The sequence below is a fragment of the Panthera onca genome, chromosome A3 (assembly GCF_046562875.1).
Source record: "Panthera onca isolate mPanOnc1 chromosome A3, mPanOnc1 haplotype 2, whole genome shotgun sequence".
Classification (NCBI taxonomy): Eukaryota; Metazoa; Chordata; class Mammalia; order Carnivora; family Felidae; genus Panthera; species Panthera onca.
Window position 1 is genome coordinate 123953674 of NC_138341.1, and position 19557 is coordinate 123973230.

The 19557-nt window shown below is 46.9% G+C and overlaps 1 protein-coding gene across 2 annotated transcripts; it reads left to right on the top strand.

Annotated features, from left to right (window-relative positions):
- The first annotated feature begins 1153 nt into the window (after nt 1–1153).
- R3HDML (R3H domain containing like) lies at nt 1154–12063 on the top strand. 2 transcript variants are annotated; one of them, XM_060618506.3, is made up of 6 exons: nt 1154–1302; nt 2071–2373; nt 5314–5432; nt 5556–5688; nt 7267–7382; nt 11733–12063. In XM_060618506.3, exons 2-6 carry the CDS (start codon nt 2116–2118, stop codon nt 11863–11865), a joined length of 759 nt encoding a protein of 252 aa, XP_060474489.1. In that variant the 5' UTR covers nt 1154–1302; nt 2071–2115; the 3' UTR covers nt 11866–12063. The 2 variants fall into 2 exon arrangements, with proteins under 2 accessions (XP_060474489.1, XP_060474481.1); XM_060618498.3 differs by having other exon boundaries at nt 1155–1302; nt 2067–2373.
- The last annotated feature ends 7494 nt before the right edge of the window (nt 12064–19557 follow it).

Here is a 19557-nt window from a genome sequence, read left to right on the forward strand (position 1 = left end):
AATGCTTCGACTTTGGGTGTTTTTATAGAACCTCTTTCCTGTAAGTCTACCGTCTCCATTACAAAAGTGTTGCTTGTTATTTGTGAAGAATACAAGTAATCAGAGAGGAGAAATTAAACTCCTGTCTTAACCTAGAAATACAGCAACTCAGAGACCAAAGGGGCTTTGACAACACACACGTGCACATGCCTGTATAGACATCTGCATGCTGGTGCATGTGTCTGTGCAAGCACACACACACACGCATATGTGCACGCACACACACACACACACACACGCACAGAGCACAGGCTGTGTACCGGCATAGTTCTGAGCGCTCCACAATGTTAATTTGTTTTATCTTCACAACAGTGCTAGAAGGTAGGTACCGTTATTACTCCCATTTTACAGACGAGGCACAGAATGACTGAGTAACTTGCTCAAGGACACCCAGTTAGTGAGCGAAATAACAGGGATTTGAACCCAGATCCATTGCTTAATTCATTAGGCTGCATGGTGCTCCGTTCGAGTGGCATGCTAGTGAACATCCTCCTGGGCTCTTTCTCTGGGCTTCGATGTTGGTTTGGTTTAAAAAAAAATAGCATCCTTAGAAACAAACAAAGAAACCCAGAAAATGGCGCCCTTTTTACATACTAACAGGGCTCTGGGGTCAGACTTGGATTTGAATCTTGTCTCTATTGCAGACGGCTGGCTTGGCTTTGGGCTCGTCCCTTCATCTCTTGGGCTCAGTTTCTTCACCTGTTAAATGGGGAGCTATAGTATCTGCTTCTGAGGGTTGGCTGAACTTGTGTGTGTAAAGCACTCAGCCCAGGCCTGGCATATAGTAGGTGCTCATTAGATGGGACCAAGTCAATTGCCTACTCTGAGGCTGGACGGCTTCGTAGGGAAAACAAAGAATACTCTCCCAAAGCAAGGTGGCCTTAATGTTGGGGTCTGGAAGGCAGAGAAAAGCCTCTGTATCTGGGGTTTCTAAGGTAGGGGTGCTATTTCCTCCTGGAGTCCCTGCCATTGTCACATCCCTACCCCAACCAGCAGCTCAGCCCAGCCCTGCACACCCCAGGTGGAAGCAGGAAGAGCAGAGGCGCCAGAGGGCGGGAGAGGAAAGCCCACAAACGGGCAGGCGGAGCCTCGGTCCAAGCCTGGCCTGGCTGGAAGGGGAGGGGGCTGTGGGGCCCGGACGTCAGATGCCATCAGCTCCCAGGGGACCGTTAAAGTCGCGGCGCTGCCAGGCGGGCCAGGGTGTCTGCAGAGGTCCCTGCCTCCTCGACGCCCGCTGCAACCCGCCTGGGCTGCCCAGCCTGGGTATGCGCCCCTAGGAAGCCTGCTGCGTGGTCGTCCGCACGCACGCCTCTCTCTGGCTGTCTTCTCTTTAACTGTTTTCTCCCTCGTCTTCTCTGTTCTTCTTTCCCCTGTCAGAATTTTTCCCTCTGCTTCTGTCTCTCCCATGCTCTTTCTCTTTTTCCCCCGTCACTGTCTCCCATTCTCTCCTTATCTTTCCACCTTCCAATTTCCTTCATCCCTGTTCTCTGTATCTTTTTTTCAGACGACTCTTGGGTCTCTTCTCGTTTTTCTTCCTCTCTGCTTCTCTTTTTCTCTGCCTCATCCTCCTCCATCTCCTCTGCCACCCGATTCTTCCTGTGTCTCACTCTCAACCCCCAAAACACAGCAATTCAGGGATGACAGGGCCTGGCAGTATGCCCCGGGGAAGGTTGGCCCTGCCCTCTGAGGGCATCGGTGGAGCCCACTTGGAGCAGGATTGGTGAAGAGGGTGTCCGGGCTGGAGAGGACAGGTGTCTGTCTCCTGGGCTCGTGGGATGGGACCCTGGCTTTGATGCTAGCTCCATCTGTATCACACGGCCTGATCAGGATTAGCTGCTGTCCGGGCATTTCCCTCCATCGCCCGATCCACTGAGTCCACTGGGGTGGGGAGGACAGGGTGTGGGGGCATCAGGACTAGAGCTGAGTCAGGAGATCTTTGCCAAGTTCCCATGGGTGAGTTAGCACCCTCAGGGTGGCAGTGCTGGAGAACGCTCAGGGTTTGGTGCCCTCATGCCCACCCCCTCCAGGCAGCCGGCGCTGACTGCACGAGGTGACGCGTGACCCTTCCAGCCAGCTATGCCCCTGCTGCCCAGCACCGTGGGCCTGGCAGGCCTGCTCTTCTGGGCAGGCCAGGCAGTGAACGCCTTGATGCCCAATGCCACCCTGGCACTGGCCCGGACCGAGGGCACAGCCGTGTGGCCCCTGAGTGGCCTGGGGGTGCCCCGCTACCGGCGGAAGCGCCACATCTCTGCCCGGGACATGAGTGCCTTACTGGATTATCACAACCACATCCGGGCCAGTGTGCACCCACCTGCGGCCAACATGGAGTATATGGTGAGTTCCCGTGCCTTCCCCTGTGCCCTTTCCAGCAAATGTCAGTCAACTCAGTGTGTTCTGGAAGGGCTGGACCACTTGCCAGCCTGGCCCCACTAGCCAGTATCTCGGTGTCTGGGTCCTGTGCAAAGGGCAGGAATTCCTCTCCCCATTTGATAGATGAGGACACTAAGGCCATGCGCACAGGTTGTCTTGGGAAGTGGGGTCAGCAGACTGCTGTTTATGGGGCATCCACTGTGTGCCTGCACCTCACCTACACATAACCCTGAGGGTTCTCCTCTGCCTTCGACGTGGAGATTGCAGTCTCCTTTATCCAAATAAAGAAACCGAGAGGCAGAGATTTGCCAAAGGTCATCTGGTTGGGATTCTAACCCAGGTCAGCCTGCTGTGAAAGGTTGTGGTCTTAAACAACACAATACCTTGCCCAAGGATTTTGGCTCCCTGCTGGGGTCTGCAGGGGGTGGGTGGCTGGAGCGGTCCATGCTATTGTCTCTTTGCGGCAGGGGTCTGATGGACACTCACAGACTGTACTCAGCAGGCCTGTGGGGGGAGAGTTTGGAGCAGCGGGGACTGGTACCTGGGGTCTCAAGCTGAAGAAAACTGGCAGCTGAGCGGCTGCAGAAGCTGAGAGATGTTCCCTTAAGGAGGCAGGACCAGCGGCTGTCACCCCAGCCCTGCAGAAGCCAGACTCTCAGAGTGGAGGAGGGGACCTTTCTCTTTATCACAGTCCCTCCCCCAGGACCTTTGTCTCAAACCAGCCTGGAGAGATAGGCTTCTAGCCCACCCACAGATTTCTTTACAGAAAGAGATGGCCAGTCTCCCCGCTCCAAGACAAACATGTGCTTCTCAACAGCCTGAAAATCCCTATGCTTTTGCAATGTGTCCATTCACTTAGGTAGTAACCGCTGCTCAGAGGTAGGCAGTACGCTAAGCCTCATGGAGATGCTGAGAACAGGATGGAAAAGGTGTCTTCCCTCATGGGGATGATAGAAAACAAACATCCACAACATAACAAATGGGTAATACAATGTCAAGTAGGCATAAGGTGTTGGGGAAGGGCGGGGATAGGAACCAGAACGGCAAGCAGCTAGAGGTGGGGGAGTCATTTATTTGTTCATTGACTGACTCATTCGTTTATTAGCACAGGGGCTGGCACACGGAAGGTCCTCCGTTTTTCAAACAATGACACATTTATTGTGCACCAGCGTGTGTGTAAGGCACTCATCCCAACGAGTGTTTAATTGTTGCATGCGTGGTGGAACAGAGAGAGTGAAACAGCTCACCGTGGACCCCAGCAGGGTCAGTGGATGTGGGTTTGATGTTAGCATGCTCTTTCCCTCGTTTTACCCCTTTGGTGCACGAAGGAAACATTCCTCTGCATTCCCGAAGAGTGTCAGTTGGACAACCCTGGAAACATGTTTGGACCCCTCTCTTGCTATCCCTGTGACTTCTTCACTAGCTGCCTTCTGCCCGCAGGACAGGCATCTGACTAAGTATCCTTTGCCCAAGGAATCCTTTCTCTCCCACAGCCTCCCCAAAAGTTCCTGTCGCCTGTTTCACATGCTCACACCCACCGGGATCGTAATGATTGTTTAATGTCTCATTTCCTTGCTAGACTGTCAGTTCTGGGTGCCTAGAAATATTGTTCAGTATTTGCTGAGTGAACAAATATGATGAATGAATGAATAGTATCTCAGAGAATCCTAGGAAGTCAGAGTGGAAGGAAACTGGTATTTTTTTTTTTAAAGTGGTCCTTTTTCAAGTTATAAAACTTGCAGCAGTCACACATTGGAAAATTATGAAGCTGTTGGGAGGGAGGAGGGCGTTATTCTTTATGTGTTGATGTGGAATAGCCACTAAGATAACCTGTTTGGTTGAGCAAAAGCAGCCAGGAAACTGATAGAAGGTCTGGTTAGCTGCCATTTGTCAACAAAATGTATAACTTTTATATTAAATACAATTATATATTTATATACACTTATGTAATTTTATATACTTATATAATTATATGTATTATATATAATCATATATTTTACATATACTTATATAATTATATGTATGCATGTATATTCATGTATATATACTTGTACAGGTATAGAGTGTTTCTGGAGGAGGATGCCTCTATGGGGCAGGACAGGTGGGGGAGGAAGTCGAGGATTAAGATGAGAAACTTTCGGGGCGCCTGGGTGGCTCAGTCGGTTAAGCGTCCGACTTCAGCTCAGGTCACGATCTCGCGGTCCGTGAGTTTGAGCCCTGCGTCGGGCTCTGTGCTGACCGCTCAGAGCCTGGAGCCTGTTTCAGATTCTGTGTCTCCCTCTCTCTCTGACCCTCCCCCGTTCATGCTCCGTCTCTCTCTGTCTCAAAAATAAATAAACGTTAAAAAAAAATTAAAAAAAAAAAGATGAGAAACTTTCTACTTTTCCTCCTTTAGGCATCTCACATATTAAATTTGTGCGTGTTTTCACTATTCAGGAAAAAAAACCTTTTGAACTCAAAATGCTTAATGTTAAAATAAACACATTTTAAAAATACAATAAATAAAATAATAAACCAGTTCCCTCCCCATCACCCTGGGCTCAGTCACTTCCAGAGACTGCTAGGAACTCCCGCACAAACACCACAGAGCCCGCTCAGAGCCGAGAGCCCCCAGTCTGAAGTCCAGAGGCGGGAGTGGGGGTGGGTACCAGACGAGGAGTGGGAGGTCAGGGTGGATCTTGGCTCTGGTGTGGACTTGCTGTTGACCTTGATGTCATAGGCCTTCTCTGACTCTTAGTTTTCTGATTTGTCCAGTGGATTTGGTACAGGGTTTCAAGCAGATGGAGGAGAAACAGGACCAGGACAATGCCCATCTCAGGACACCGCTGGGATAGTGGTTCCCCCTCCTCCCCGCCCACACCGGTGCCCCGGCCCCAGGGAAGTTCATGGCCTTTCTTTCCCCAGGTCTGGGACGAGCGGCTGGCCAGGTCTGCCGAGGCCTGGGCCACCCAGTGCATCTGGGCCCACGGGCCCTCACAGCTGATGAGACACGTGGGCCAGAACCTGTCCATCCATTCTGGCCGGTGAGTGACATTTTTCCCTTTGTCCTCTCGGTCACTCGATGAGGTCACGGAGCACGGTGGTGGCGGCAGGGTAGCTCCTCCATTCCCCAGCCAGTGTGCCTTCCATCTGCTCTGCCTCCCCAGGTACCGCTCGGTGGTGGACCTCGTCAAGTCTTGGTCTGAGGAGAAGCGGCATTACTCGTTTCCTGCCCCCAGGGACTGTCGCCCACATTGCCCCTGGCGCTGCAGCGGCCCTGTCTGCTCCCACTATACCCAGGTACCCCTTTGTTGGGAGGAAGGGCTGAGGGAGAACAAATCCTGGGAGCCTAGAAGAAAAAGAATGTGGTGGGACAGAAATTAGAAATAGACCAGAGGGGGTGCCTGGGTGGCTCAGGTGGTTAAGCGTCTGACTTCAGCTCAGGTCATGATCTCTGGATTCGTGAGTTCGAGCCCCCGTGTTGGGCTCTGTGCTGACAGCTTGGAGCCTGGAGCCTGGAGCCTGCTTCAGATTCTGCCTCCCTCTCTCTCTGCTCCTTGCCTGCTTGTATTCTCTCTCTCTCAAAAATAAATAAATAAACATGAAAAAAATAAATAAATAGAACAGAGGCCCTATGGACTTCCTCTCACACAATAAGCATATTCCTGGAAGGTTGTGTGTATGTTGAACTCAGCTAATTGCATCTTGCATTGAGTGTCTTGCATGGGCCCGACCAGATTGTTTGACCCCCAAAATGGAGATGTGTGGTCTGACGAGTTCAAGAATGCTTTTGAATTCAATAGGTCCAAACACTTTCTAGTATATTCTAAGAACCCCACTATCTTAAAAAAAGTGGTAAAATAAAATGACAAAATTGTAGTATATTTTGAGTGTTAATATTGAATATGTTACCACTTGTTACACATAAAAATATAATGCCATGTAATGTAGGAAATGGGACCGAAAATTCCCATCACAGGACCGATATTTTCTTTTTCTTCTTTTTTCTTTTCTTTTCTTTTTGAGAGAGAGAGAGAGAAAGAGAGGGAGAGAGAGTATGCATGAGTGGGGGAGAAGGGCAGAGGGAGAGAGAGGAAGAATCTTAAGCAGGCTGTGGAGCCTGACTCGGGGCTTGATCCCACAACCCTGGGGTCATGCCCTGAGCTGGAATCATGAGTCAGACGTTCAACTGACTGAGCCACCCAGGTGCCCCAGGACCAATATTTTCTTTCAGTCTGTCTATCTCTCTGTGACTCATTTGGAATTAATGTCAAAACTCTACATTGGAGACCCTCTAGGAAATATGAGGCCTAGACAATGTCCTCCCTGATATCCCAGAGGACATTATTAGCTTCACTTTACCAAAGAAACTGAGGTGCGGAGTGGTGAAATGACTTGGTCAAAGCCACACACTAGTGATACCGAGATTCTGATCCAAGGCTGTTTAACTCTAAAGTTTGTGTTTTAACTCTAACACAATAATGATTTTCAAGCGGTAGTCACTAGGGAACAAAGAAAGAAAGAAAATTAATAGAACAGTATAGAAAATATTAACATATGTCACACATGAAAATATTAAATATGGGTTCACAAAACTTGTGTTCCAGCTGTGTGTGTGTGTGTGTGTGTGTGTGTGTGTGTATTTTGTGCACTAACAATTGGAAATTCACTCCTTACCATTGGTGGTAGTAAAAAAACAAAAACCTTGAGTAACATTATAGCACAATGTGTCTCCAGGAACAGGAGGCAGATGGCTTCCCCAGAAAGACCTCACGTAATGCCCACACCCTGAACCACAGCCAGGAGCCTCCCCGTGCCAAGGGGCCTGGGTCCGCCTGAGTTCTTCTCAAAGCCTCCCCTGTCATTGTCCTTCCTCAGATGGTGTGGGCATCCTCCAATCGGCTGGGCTGTGCCCTCCACACCTGTGGCAGCATCAACGTCTGGGGCAACACCTGGCGTCAGGCAGTGTACCTGGTCTGCAACTACGCCATTAAGTAAGTGCAGCCCCCAGGCAGGGGGCCGTGGGGCACAGGGGTGGACCCTGAAGGTGGAATGGGCAGAATTCAAAGAAACCTCAAAACCATACAACTTGGTAGTTTTAGAGTCAATTGATAATTCTTTTTCTTTACCCAAATCGCAAAAGTGATCGGGAGACAGAGGACCAAGTCAGGTGGATAGGCAGCCGCGCTGACGAAGTCAGTAGCAGAGAAAGTGGTTGAGATGTGCCAGGCAAGCAGGCTTCAAATAGCTCACTCTCATATCGGACCTGCACACCGATTGACTGGGGACACCTGACAACCGCAGTCCTCTACCAGTTAAGTGCATTGCTGGCCCCTCCAAGCTCGTCACAGGAACAGAGCAACCGAGAACACACGCTCCCTGCAGCCACGCAGATCCCAAGGGAAAGAGAGGAAGGCTAGAACGAGCACACTCAGTTCCTTCCTCCAGACTCTCCAATCAGCTTGGTGGGAGGGAGGTCACGAGTGGCCTTCGTATGTAAGCCTCTTGGAAACATGGAGAAAGAGGAATGGAAGTTACATCCAACTTACACTATACAAATTTGCCAACATTACAGACTCTCATATGAAAACAAGAACAGGGTCACCTGGGTGGCTCAGTTGGTTAAGCATCTGACTTTGGCTCAGGTCCTGATCTCATGGCTTGTGAGTTTGAGCCCTGAGTCAGGCTCTGTGCTGACAGCCCGGAGCCCGAAGCCTGGTTCCAATTCTGTGTCTCCTTCCCTCTCTGCCCTCCCTGGCTCATGCCCTGTCTCTCTCTCTTTCAAAAAACTAAGTAAACATTAAATAAATAAATAAATAAAAACAAGAACAAATTCTAAGTAAACATAATATTTAGAATTTCAAAATCACATGCTGATAATCACCTTTTACTCTCAAGTAGTCCTTAGCCATTTACAAAATATTTTTCACCTCGTTATCTCATTGAAGAGATGAAAGAGAAAGAAGGAAGAAAAAATGGGAGTGATACTGGGAAACTTTTTTCCTTTTTTAAAAGAGTAAGAAATTGAGGATCAGGGAGGTTAAGTAACTTACAAAAGTCACAAAGCCAGGAGGTAGCAAAGCTGTTTGAAACACAAGTCTTGATTTCAAGTTCTATGTTCTTTTTTGTTTTTCAGTTTATTTTTGAAAGAGAGAGAGTTAGAGAACAAGCTGCAGAGAGAGAGGGAGACAGAATCCCAAGCAGGCTCCATGCCGCCAGCACAGAGCCCAAAGCAGGGCTCAAACTCACACAACATGATATCACGACCTGAGCCGAAATCAAGTCGGAAGCCCAACAAACTGGGCTACCCAGGTGCTCCTCAAGTCCTATGTTCTGTCTCCTACATTATTCTGATATTCTGGAAGTCATTGGTAGCCTGAACACAAATTCTCAAGCCCTTTACCTGTTAATGGTGACGTCTATTAACAAAGTATCAGCCCAGCTTTATCAGACACAAAAATACAAAGCAAATTTCGTTACAAATGGCTTAAGGGGCTGTTCCAATTTGCTGATACATCAAACTTTTGCAGCATTAACAGCATAATTGTTAAGATTTTTATTATCTGGAGTCAAGACTGTCAGGGTTCAAATTTGTGATTTAACTTCACTTCTCCATGCCTGTTTCTCCACTTGCAGAATGAGAATAAAATAGTCCCTACTCGTTATTACTGAGAAAAATAAATGATTTGACCCAGGTAACACCTCCGGGCTCATGATAATGTCAGAATATATGTTGATGCTTACTGCTGCGACCACATCTGGGTTTAATGTCCTGCTCTACCATGTGCATATGAGGACTTTGGATAAGGCATTTCATCTCTACAAGCCTCACTCTCCTCTTTTAAAAGAGGGCTAATCCTGGGGGCAGTTGGGTAGCTCAGTTGATTGAGAGTCTGACTTCGGCTCAGGTCATGGTCTCACATCTCTTGAGTTTGAGCGCCGCATTGGGCTCTCCACTCTCGTCGCAGAGTCTGCTTTGAATCCTCTGTCTCCCTGTCTCTCTCTCTCTCTCTGCCCCTAAATAAAATAGGACTAATCCTACTTACCTCACAGAGCATCACAGCACATAGTTGCCCACAGTACATGCTTAGTAAATGGTGGCCATGATTATAACTAGGTTATAAACTCTTCAAAATAGACCTAATTCATTTCTATATCCCTTTACTACAATGATTTCAACCCCCCTTTTTAAAAGCAGAAATTTTTCCCCAGTGGTTAAATTAAATAAAAAAAAAAAAAAAGAATGACTTTTGTTCCATCACCCCCAGGTGTCCCCACCTCCCCCCCCCCCCACTGCCCCCAAACTTCCAGAAGCACCTTTTGAAAACTATGGACTCACAGCATCTGGCACAAGTCTTGGTGCCCTATAGCTGCTCCTGAAGTGTTTGTTGAATGAATAAGTGAGTGAACTCCATATAAAACCAGAAATGCATACTTCTCTAAGCACTTTGGCTGACTTTATTTACAGTCATTCAACAATCACTTTTGGAGATAAAAGGTATCCTTTCTGCCCACAAGGAGTATTCATATGAAGTGCGAGAAAATAAGGCAAAGTTAACTAACAGTGGCGAGATGATGAGGCAGTCATGAGCAAGAGCTAGGGAATGATTTTAGGCCTTGAGAAGAGGAGGGAGAAAAAGAAAAATCTGTGGGCTGGGATGGGGAAGAGCGGGTATGTAAGTTGGATCTGTTGGAGCAGTCTGGAACACCTGCCCAAAAGCTGCACATGTGCTTCTGTGAGCTGGGGGGTCAGCCAACTAATGGCTCATGGCCAAAATCTTGCGTGCTGCTAGTTTTTGTAAATAAAGTTTTATTGAAACACAGCCACACCATTTATTTACATATTATCCAGGGCTGGTTTCAACGCAGTAGAGATATACGGCCCACAAACCCTAACATATTTACTATCTGGCCCTTTACATGAAAAAAATTGCCAACCCTGGGGCACCTGGATGGGTCAGTTGGTTAAGTGTTTGACTCTTGATTTCAGCTCAGGTCATGATCTCACAGTCATGAGATCAAGCCCCGCATGGAGCTCTGCACTGATAATGCGGAGCCTGCTTGGGATTCTCTCTCTCTCTCTACTGCTTCCCGGCTCATGCATGCCCTCATGCGTGCATTCTCTCTCTTTCTCAAAATAAATAAATAAACATTAAAAAAAAAATTGTCGACCCCTGCACAGGCAATGGGAAGCCACTAAAAGTTTTTGAGCAGGAGAAAGTGATGAAAGTGGTTTGTTTTTAACAGCTTTATTGAGATACAATTCACATACCATACAACTCACCCATTTGAAGTGTACAATTCAGTGGGTTTTGGTATATTGTTACATTATTAATTTTTTAAAAATATGTGTAACATAAGTTTTGCCATTTACCATTTATCATTTTTAAGCATACAGCTCAGCGGCATTAGTTACATTCACGATGCTGTGCAACCATAACCATTATCTGCTTCCCAAACTTTTTCATCATCCCAAAGAGAAATTCTGTAAACACTGAACAATCAACTCCCTATCCCACTTCCTCCAAAAGGCCATCATGGTCTCTTGAAAGGACTAACTCAGGAGCAGGTAGGATGGATTTGGGATCCGGCTGTTGAAGAAACGGACAGCAGTGGCCATGATGAGGCTTCAAGGGCATGTGCCCCCATGATTGAATTATACTCGTCATCTGATTATTCTAGCTTCTATTTGCACAGCACTTTTGAAGGTCATAAAGTGTTCACACATTTTTGCAGATACCATTTTATTTATTTATTTATTTATTTATTCATTCATTCATTCATTCGAGAGAGAAGGAGGGGCGGGGAGGGACAGAGAGAGAGGGAGAGAGAAATCTCATGCAGGCACTGTCAGTGCAGAGCCTGACGCAGGGCTTGATCTCACCATGGCGAGATCCTGACCTGACCCGAAATCAAGAGTCGGACACTCAACCGACTGAGCCACCCAGGTGCCCCTCATTTCTTTATTTTATTCAGAAGAAACGAGGTGGTTTATTCTGTTACCAGCTGGGCAGAATCCCAGACCAGAACTCAGAGTTGCCTGAGTCAGCGATGGGAGGTGGGGTGGAGGAAGTAAGAAACCCAGCACTTACTGAAGAGTCGCTTATTTGTCAGGCATGGTGCTGGGTGCGTGCACACAGGGCTCCCTTATTTGATCTTCGCTGCATCCCAGTGAGAGAGAGAAGTCTTCTCTTGGTTTTATAGATGAAGAGACCAAGGCTTACAGATGTGACTTGCCCAAGGTCGCATAACCAGTCAGTGGCGGTGCTGGGATTTGGAAACCTGTGTGAACGTTGCTCACATAACTCTCTGTCCCCATCTCCTTGGGACCTTTTCTCTTCCAGGGGCAACTGGATCGGCGAGGCACCATACAAGATGGGGCGGCCGTGTTCTGCCTGTCCCCCAAGTTACCAAGGCACCTGCAGCAGCAACATGTGTTTCTCTGGACTCAAATCCAATAAGCTTCTGTGGTTCTAAATTTCCCCAGGGCCCCGGCGGCGCCTCTGGCCTCCTCCAGAGGATCGCTTCCCAAAGACCAGGTCAAAGAATAATTGTTTTTTTAAAGGACATAATTGGGTTCACTCCTCTGATCTGAATTTTCCCTCCTGACTCCTTCCATTCCCAAAATGTCCAGCATGTGCCTGAAGAAAACAACCTTTTCTTTCTTCCTTCCTTTCTTCCTTCCTTTCTTTCTTTCTTTCTTTCTTTCTCTCTTTTTCTTTTCTTTTCTTTTCTTTCTTTCTTTCTTTCTTTCTCTCTTTTTCTTTTCTTTTCTTTTCTTTCTTTCTTTCTTTCTTTCTCTTTCTTTCTTACAGCTTTCTTCTCTCCAACTTCTGGCAAAAAGGCCCATATCTTTCATTGACTCAGTGCTCAGAGAGCCAGGGCTAGATGGGGCTGCCTGGCCAACTCTCAGGTCCCAAACCCACAGGTCTTTGTCCATCCAGTGAAGAGTATTTCTGAAACGATCTTTAGCCTGAAACCCACTTTCATTCACTCAGTAACAGCCAAACTTTGAGGACTTGTGGTTCACTCCCATTGCGTGTTACTGGAGCCACCTGTCAAGCTCCCCTTTTACAGATGGATACACCGAGGCTCAGAGGAGGGTGTGACCTACTGATGGCTTCACACTTTGTCTGCAAGGGCACCCAGCTGGGAGCTCAGGTCCTGACATGCCCTACAGACTGTCTAACTCCTCTCTGAGTGCCCAGATGGAGTGCAAAACCAAAGCTCAGCCCATGCCGCCTGAGAGAATTGTCTTCTTCTGAGCCTGTCTTTTTCTCTACCACTCCACATGTTGGTCTGTCTATCTCTCTCTCTCTCCCCCACATCCCATAGAGCCTCATTCTCATTCCCATAAACCATTTCCCCCTCTCCCCGCCCCACTCCACCCAGATATCATAACACACAAAAGTCCTTTTGTTTCCAGAGATAGTAAAATCTCCCCCACAGACCTTGCCCTCCAGCTGGGGACCACTCCCTGCCTGACCAGAGAACACTCCATTCAAAGACCTAGATGGAAAACAGCCCCTTTCCCTAGACTCCTTACATCGTGCTGAATGGAGTGAGTTTTCTTCCCACTGGTCATTCCCACCTAGGCCACGACCTGTGCATGCCAACACCTCTCCACCCTCTGTCCCGGGCCCCCAGTAAAGTCCTTTGAGATCTGATGTGGTGGCTCTTTCTGGTTCCTCCTTCTCTTAGGTCTCAGAAGGGGTCAAAAAAGGAAGGAAGGGAATTGAGGAGGGGGAGATGGAGTGAGGGCAAAACCAGCTCCAGAGGAAGACCAGGAGAGGGGGCTAACGGCCCCTCAGCCCCTGTTTTGTGCCAGGCACGACGAATAGATCAGCGTGCAAGTGCATGTGTATGTATTACTGTTCCATTTTACTGGTGGGAAAAGTGAGGCTTAGGAAGAGTGCCCATTTCCAAATGCGGGAAACAGGTGAAGGGAAACAAGTACACTGTTGTGAGTTTATTATTCGCAGATTATATCCTTCCTACTTTTTTTTTTTTTTTTTGGATGGAGTATTTTCATTTGTAAAACAGTGGTGATGATAAATGTTAGTTTTTTAAAAAAAATATTGGGGCGCCTGGGTGGCTCAGTCAGTTAAACACCCGACTCTCGGTTTCAGCTCACGTCATGATCTCACAGTTCATGAGTTCGAGTCCCGCATCAGGCTTTGTGCTGACAGTGTGAAGCCTGCTTGGGATTCTCTCTCTCTCTCTCTCTCTCTCTGCCTCTCCCCCATTCGTGCTGTGTCTGTCTCTCTCAAAGAAATAAATAAACCTAAAAAAATTATTAACGTCCTTATGTTGGGGGGAAAAGGCTTGCCACCCTATGCCAATTTCCCAAAATGTTCTGGAAATTTAAGTGGCATGAGATCCCCTGAATTAAAAGGTATGCACAAGGTTATATAGCTAGTAGGGAGCAGACGTAGTATTTGAATTCAGCTTCATCTGCTCTCAAAGCCTGTGTTGTTTGGACATTGCCTTCCTGTGTCCCAAGTACCAGAAGAATGGCAAGGACAGTCACTGGCATCTATGAACTGTTTAGTACACTCTCAAGCTCATTGAATTATCACAGCTATCTTAAGTGATAAGCTCTGTTCCCATCTGCCCTTTACAGACATAAAAACTGAGGCTAAAGAAGCTGGATTTGAATATGTTCTATGTGACTCAAAACCCCAATGTCTTAACCCATTTGCTCTCTGCTTCTCAGCTAAGAAGGGAGAAACTCAGAGACTGGACAAAGGTAGGGACGATTAAGCAAAAAGTGACATTGTAGGGGCGGGAATTCCAGGTGACCTCCCGGGCTTCCCTCTCATGAAACTGCCCTTGAGCAGAGCCCGCGCTGACCAAGAAATGAGCAGGTTGGGCTTGCTGATGCTAGCCAAGCCCTGGACCCTGCAGACCCAGGGTGAGGGCTCAGGCTGAGAGGAGTTGCCATAGCATCCTGGTTTGTTACTTTGCTGTTCCCACTGAAGGGCAACAGTGCTTCCCACTTTCTCCTGCAAGAAATCTGCAAGAACATTGAAGCCTCTGTAGTATTTTACTTTTTGAAGATTTTCATACCCCGATCTCATTTGGTTGCTCATTCACCAGCTGAGAGTGTTAAGAGCATAGACTCTGGAGCCGGATTGCCGAGGCTCAAATTTAACTTCCGAGCTAAGTGTGCTTGGGTAGATTACTGTGAGCTCTCAGTGCCCGTCTCATCTGTAAATGGGGACACTAATAGTATCTGCCTCATGAGGTCGTTTAAAACATTAAATGAATGAATACATGGACAGCACTTAGAACAGTGTTTGGTATATAGTAAGTACTATAAAAGTGTCAGCTCTGAGCACAGTGGTCCCTAATATATGTGGCTCACAAGCCATATCCGGCCCACTGCCTGTTTTTATAAATAAAGTTTTATTAGAACACAACCAAGCTCATTTGTTTTTATATTGTCTATGGCTGATTTCATGGTCCCACAGCAGACAGGAATAGTTGCAAGAGACCGCATATCTAAAACTCAATATATTTGCTCTCTGGCCCTTTATAGAAAATGTTTATTGACCCCTGAGATCTATAATGTTCCCAGGCTCCTAGAGCTTGTAATTCCAGTGTGACAGGGAGGCATTAAACAGAAGATGAATGCAAATACTTTATTGTAATGGAAGTAAGTGCCATCTGGGAGAAGAACAGGGAATTACAGGCTCCCATAAGGACAAGGGGGCAGGAAGCTAGGGGAGAGAGCACAGGGCTTTGTCAGGTTCTAAAAGATGCCCGCTGGGTGAGAGGGACAGGGAGTGAGCTGATCCTGGGAAGAGAGGCAGGGGCCAAGTCAGGCACAATCTTGGAGCTTCACCCAAGGACAAGGGGGAGGCACCACAAGATTCTAACAGTGGGAACACATGTCAGATTTGCATTTGAAAAGATAATTCTGGCTGCATTCAAGAGGAATAGACTTGGCAGGGTCAGAATGGATCCTGGGATCCGGGTGAAAGGCTATTTCAGTCATCCAGGTGAGACATGAGGATGACTCCTACCAAGATGATGGCACTGGAGACAGGGAGAAGTGGATGCCTTTGTGAGATGTTTAAGTGGAATGCAGGGGGATTTTGTAGTGGTTGGGTGCGGGTGTGAAGAAAGTGGAGTAGAGAAGGGTGCCATTTTATCAAGATGGGGAATTTAGGGGAAGGGGTTTCGATGGAAGTGAAGACCAGGAGTGCAATGATAGGGGCATATCATATTTGAGATTGTGAAACATACCAGTGGAGATATCTAGGAGGTAGATGAAGCCAGTTGGATATATGAATCTGGCCTCCAGAGGAGAAATTTAGGTTGAAGATACATAATTGGGAGTCATGAGTATACAGTTGGCCTTGAGGCCATGGTAATGGATATGATTATGGGAGGAGAGACAACAGAATGAAAAACAAGAAGTAAATCTAGAATTAAGCTCCAAGTAACTTTAGTATTTAAAGACAGGTCGAGAACATGAAATGTCAAGAGACAGTCAAGAAGGAAGGAATCCAGAAAACTATAGTAGTGTGGATGCTAACGGAAGAGGAGTCAACTGTCAAATGCAGTAAAATGTCCTTTGAATGCTTCAGTAAGAAATCATCTCTTCCACCAAGGAAGACTGTGTGTGTGTGTGTGTGTGTGTGTGTGTGTGTAAGGGGCAGTTGGAACAGAAACCAGACTGAAGTGGGCTGTGTCACAGGAGACGGCAAAAAAAGAGAGCCCTGGTATAGGCAACTATTTTGAAAGTTCAGCAGTGAAGGGAGGAGAGAGGTGATATAGTGGCAGAGATGGGAAGGAAGTTATTAAGGGAGGATTATTTATTTATTTATTTATTAAAAAAATTTTTTTTAACATTTTATTTTTTGAGAGACAGAGAGAGACAGAGCATGAGCAGGGGAGGGGCAGAAAGAGAGGGAGACACAGAATCCAAAGCAGGCTTCCAGGGTCTGAGCTGTCAGCACAGACCCCACGTGGGGCCTGAACTCACAAATCATGACATCATGACCTGAGCCAAAGTCAGACACTTAACCGACTGAGTCACCCAGGTGCCCTGGAAGGCTTTTTTTTTTTTTTTTTTTTTTTTTTTTTTTTTAAATAAAAGAGATATTATAGCATATTTCAGTATTGATAGGATTCTGCTTCTAGAAATTTCCTATAGATATACTCCCCACATGCGGCTCAAGACCTGTGCAGGAAGACATTCACTGTTTGTAGTGACAAAAGCCTGGAAACATCCTAAATGTCCAGCAAGAGGACACTAGTCAAATCAATTATATTCACACAACTGGATCAATACTCAAGTGAATGAGGTAGGTATGCCAGGACGGACATAGCCCTTAGATACCAAGCGGAGAAAGGAGCAAGTGGCATTAGAGTGTGTTTAACACGTTCCCGTGCATTTTATGCATTTACATTTGTGTCTATGCATTAGTCAGCTTGGGCTACCATAACAAAATACCATAGGTCAGGTGGCTTAAACAACAGAAAACGATTTTCTCATGGTTCTGGAGACAGGAAATCCGAGATCCAGGAGCCAGAATAGTTGGGTTCTGGGGAAAACTGTCTTTCTGGTTTGCAGATAGCCACCTTCTCACTGTGTCCTCCCACAGTCTTGGAAGGACACTTATCCTATCAAAGCAAGACCCCACCCTTATGACCTCATTTAACCTTACTTACTTCCTAAAAGTCTTATCTTCAAATACAATCACATTGGGAGGTTAGGGCTTCAACATAGGAATTGGGGAGGATACAATTCAGTCCACAGTAGTGTGTACGTGTGTGTATGTGTTTAATTTCCGGAAATATAAACAAGAATTTGTATTATAGGAGATGGGCTTATTGTTCATCATATGCTGTTCGCACAATTTTCTTTTTCTTTTATATTTCTTTTAACGTTGATTTATTTTTAAGAGACAGACAGAGTGTGAGCAGGGGAGGGGCAGAGAGAGAGGGAAACAGAACTGGAAGCAGGCTCCAGGCTCAGAGTTGTCAGCGCAGAGTCCAGTGTGGGGCTTGAACCCACGAACCGCGAGATCATGACCTGAGCGGAAGTTGGACGCTCAACCGACTGAGCCACCCAGGCACCCCTGCACAATTTTCATTTTTAATACGCGAATGTATTACTTTTTTCATTAAAAAAAAAAAAAAACTAGTTTAAAACAAGTGAAAGCAAAAGGAAAGATCATGTCACATGGTTAAAGTTAAAAAGACTGACAACAATAAACAGCGATAAGGGTATATAGCAAACAGGAGCTCTCTTACCCCACTGGCAGGAATACAAAATGGTATTCATACAAAAGTCTGACCACTTTGGTGAGTTTGAGAGTTTGAGAGTTTCTTATAAATTAAACATACACCTACCTGATCAACCAGCAATTCCTTTCCTGGAAATTTAACCAAGGGAATGAAAACATATGCCTTCATGAAGGCTTGTTCATGACTATATGTAGCTGTGTAATCACAATAGCCCCAGACTGGCAACAACTTCAATGCCTGTGACTGGGTGAACCAGTCACAGAGTATCTATTCAGTGGACTAGGAAGTAGTACCAGGGGACCTGAATGTGGGTGAATCTCACCAACATTCTGAGCAAAGGAAGCCAGACACAAAAGAGTAAATGCTGCCTGATTCTATTTCTATGATATTCTAGAAAAGACAAATCTAATGTAGAGTGACAGAAAGCAGGTCAGTGTTGCGTGGAGAGGGAGGTGCTGGAGGATTAACAGCAGGGGAACAAAGAGAAGTTTTGGGGGGGTCGTGGAAATGTTCTGTATGGGTTCATACACTTACCGAAGCTCATGAAACTGTGTACCTAAAAAGAGTGCATTTGATTATATGTAAATTATACTTTCAACAGACAGTTGATTTTAAAAGTCTAAAGAGGGAGAGGTCAAATATGTAGGAGAAGCCCCATGGGCTCACGGTGGGTTCCTGAGCAGGGGGAAGAGGCAGGTGCAGACCAGGTGGATCTGGGTGAAGGAGGTGCAGGTGAATTTGGGTGAGGCGTTTGGGCATGTCCAGGTTTAAGGCTTCTTCTCTGTGCAGAGGTAGTCTCCTCCTGCTGAGGATGAGAAAGGAAAAGTTGCGAGGAGTGAAAAGATTGGAAACAGAGGGGCGCCTGGGTGGCTCACTCGGTTAAGCATCTGACTCTCGATTTCAGCTCAGGTCATGATCTTGCGGTTTGTGAGTTCCAGCCCCATGTCGGGCTGGCTCTGCACTGACCTCACAGAGCCCGCTTCGGATTCTCTGTCCCCCCTCACCGCACCCCCCCCCCCACTTGCTGTCTCTCAAAAATAAATAAACATTAAAAAAAAAAAAAGATTGGAAATAGAGGTAGAGACTAGACAAGCCAGAAGAAGGGAAACAGTATAGAAGCTCAGGGTGGCATGGAGGGGTCTGTCGAAGCTGGTGATTTCAGAATCCCAAATCAAGCCACTGGGCACAGTGCTGGGACAAAAGAAAAGGGACTGCTCCAAAAGAAGCCAGGGAGCAGGTGTGCATGCAAGAGAGCTGAGATGTAGGAGGGCTCTGCCGTCAGAGAACAGAATGCAGATTTCAGCAGTAGTTGCCTTTTGAGTAAGAAGGAGACCAGTGGACCAGGAGAGGGGGTGGGCAGAGTCTGCCATTTGGTTTGTGTTTCTCCGTCCCTCATCACGCTCACCGGTTTGTAATCAGGTCTGTGTCATAATATCTTTCAATAATCTTTACTATCGTTTGATGAATGCCCATCTCCCCCAGTCGTCCACAAGTTCCATGGGTGCAGGGCTGATGCCTGCTTTGCTTGTTTCTGTATCCCTGGAGTCTAGCACAGGACCTGGTATACAGTGGGTGCTCAGTAAATATATATTCGATGAAGGGGAGACTGTGGTTTGTAACGCTAACTCAACTCCTCTGTCACCAGCTGTGAGATTACAGGCAGGCCACGTCTCTCTGTGGCTCAAGTTTCCTCACAGAGGCTTAATTTAAATGTGGCAATACCTGTGTGCTACTCCCAGCATCCAGTATGTGCTCAATAATACAGTCCTCCACTCCCCTCCTTTTCTCTGCTACCCCTCCCTCCTGCCACAATGCCACACCCATTATGAGGAGCCATAAAACCCAACCCAGGTTGGACTCTCACCTCCTCATCGCCTCCTGGCCAGTCCCTTACCTCAAGTTGGGGTG

What these genes read in the sequence shown, in the direction of transcription:
- R3HDML (XM_060618506.3), top strand. Translation starts at nt 2,116, where the DNA reads ATGCCCCTGCTGCCCAGCACCGTGGGCCTGGCAGGCCTGCTCTTCTGG. An exon ending in CGGCCAACATGGAGTATATG is followed by an intron (nt 2,374 to 5,313) that starts GTGAGTTCCCGT and finishes TTCTTTCCCCAG; the next exon opens with GTCTGGGACGAGCGGCTGGC. An exon ending in CTGTCCATCCATTCTGGCCG is followed by an intron (nt 5,433 to 5,555) that starts GTGAGTGACATT and finishes CTGCCTCCCCAG; the next exon opens with GTACCGCTCGGTGGTGGACC.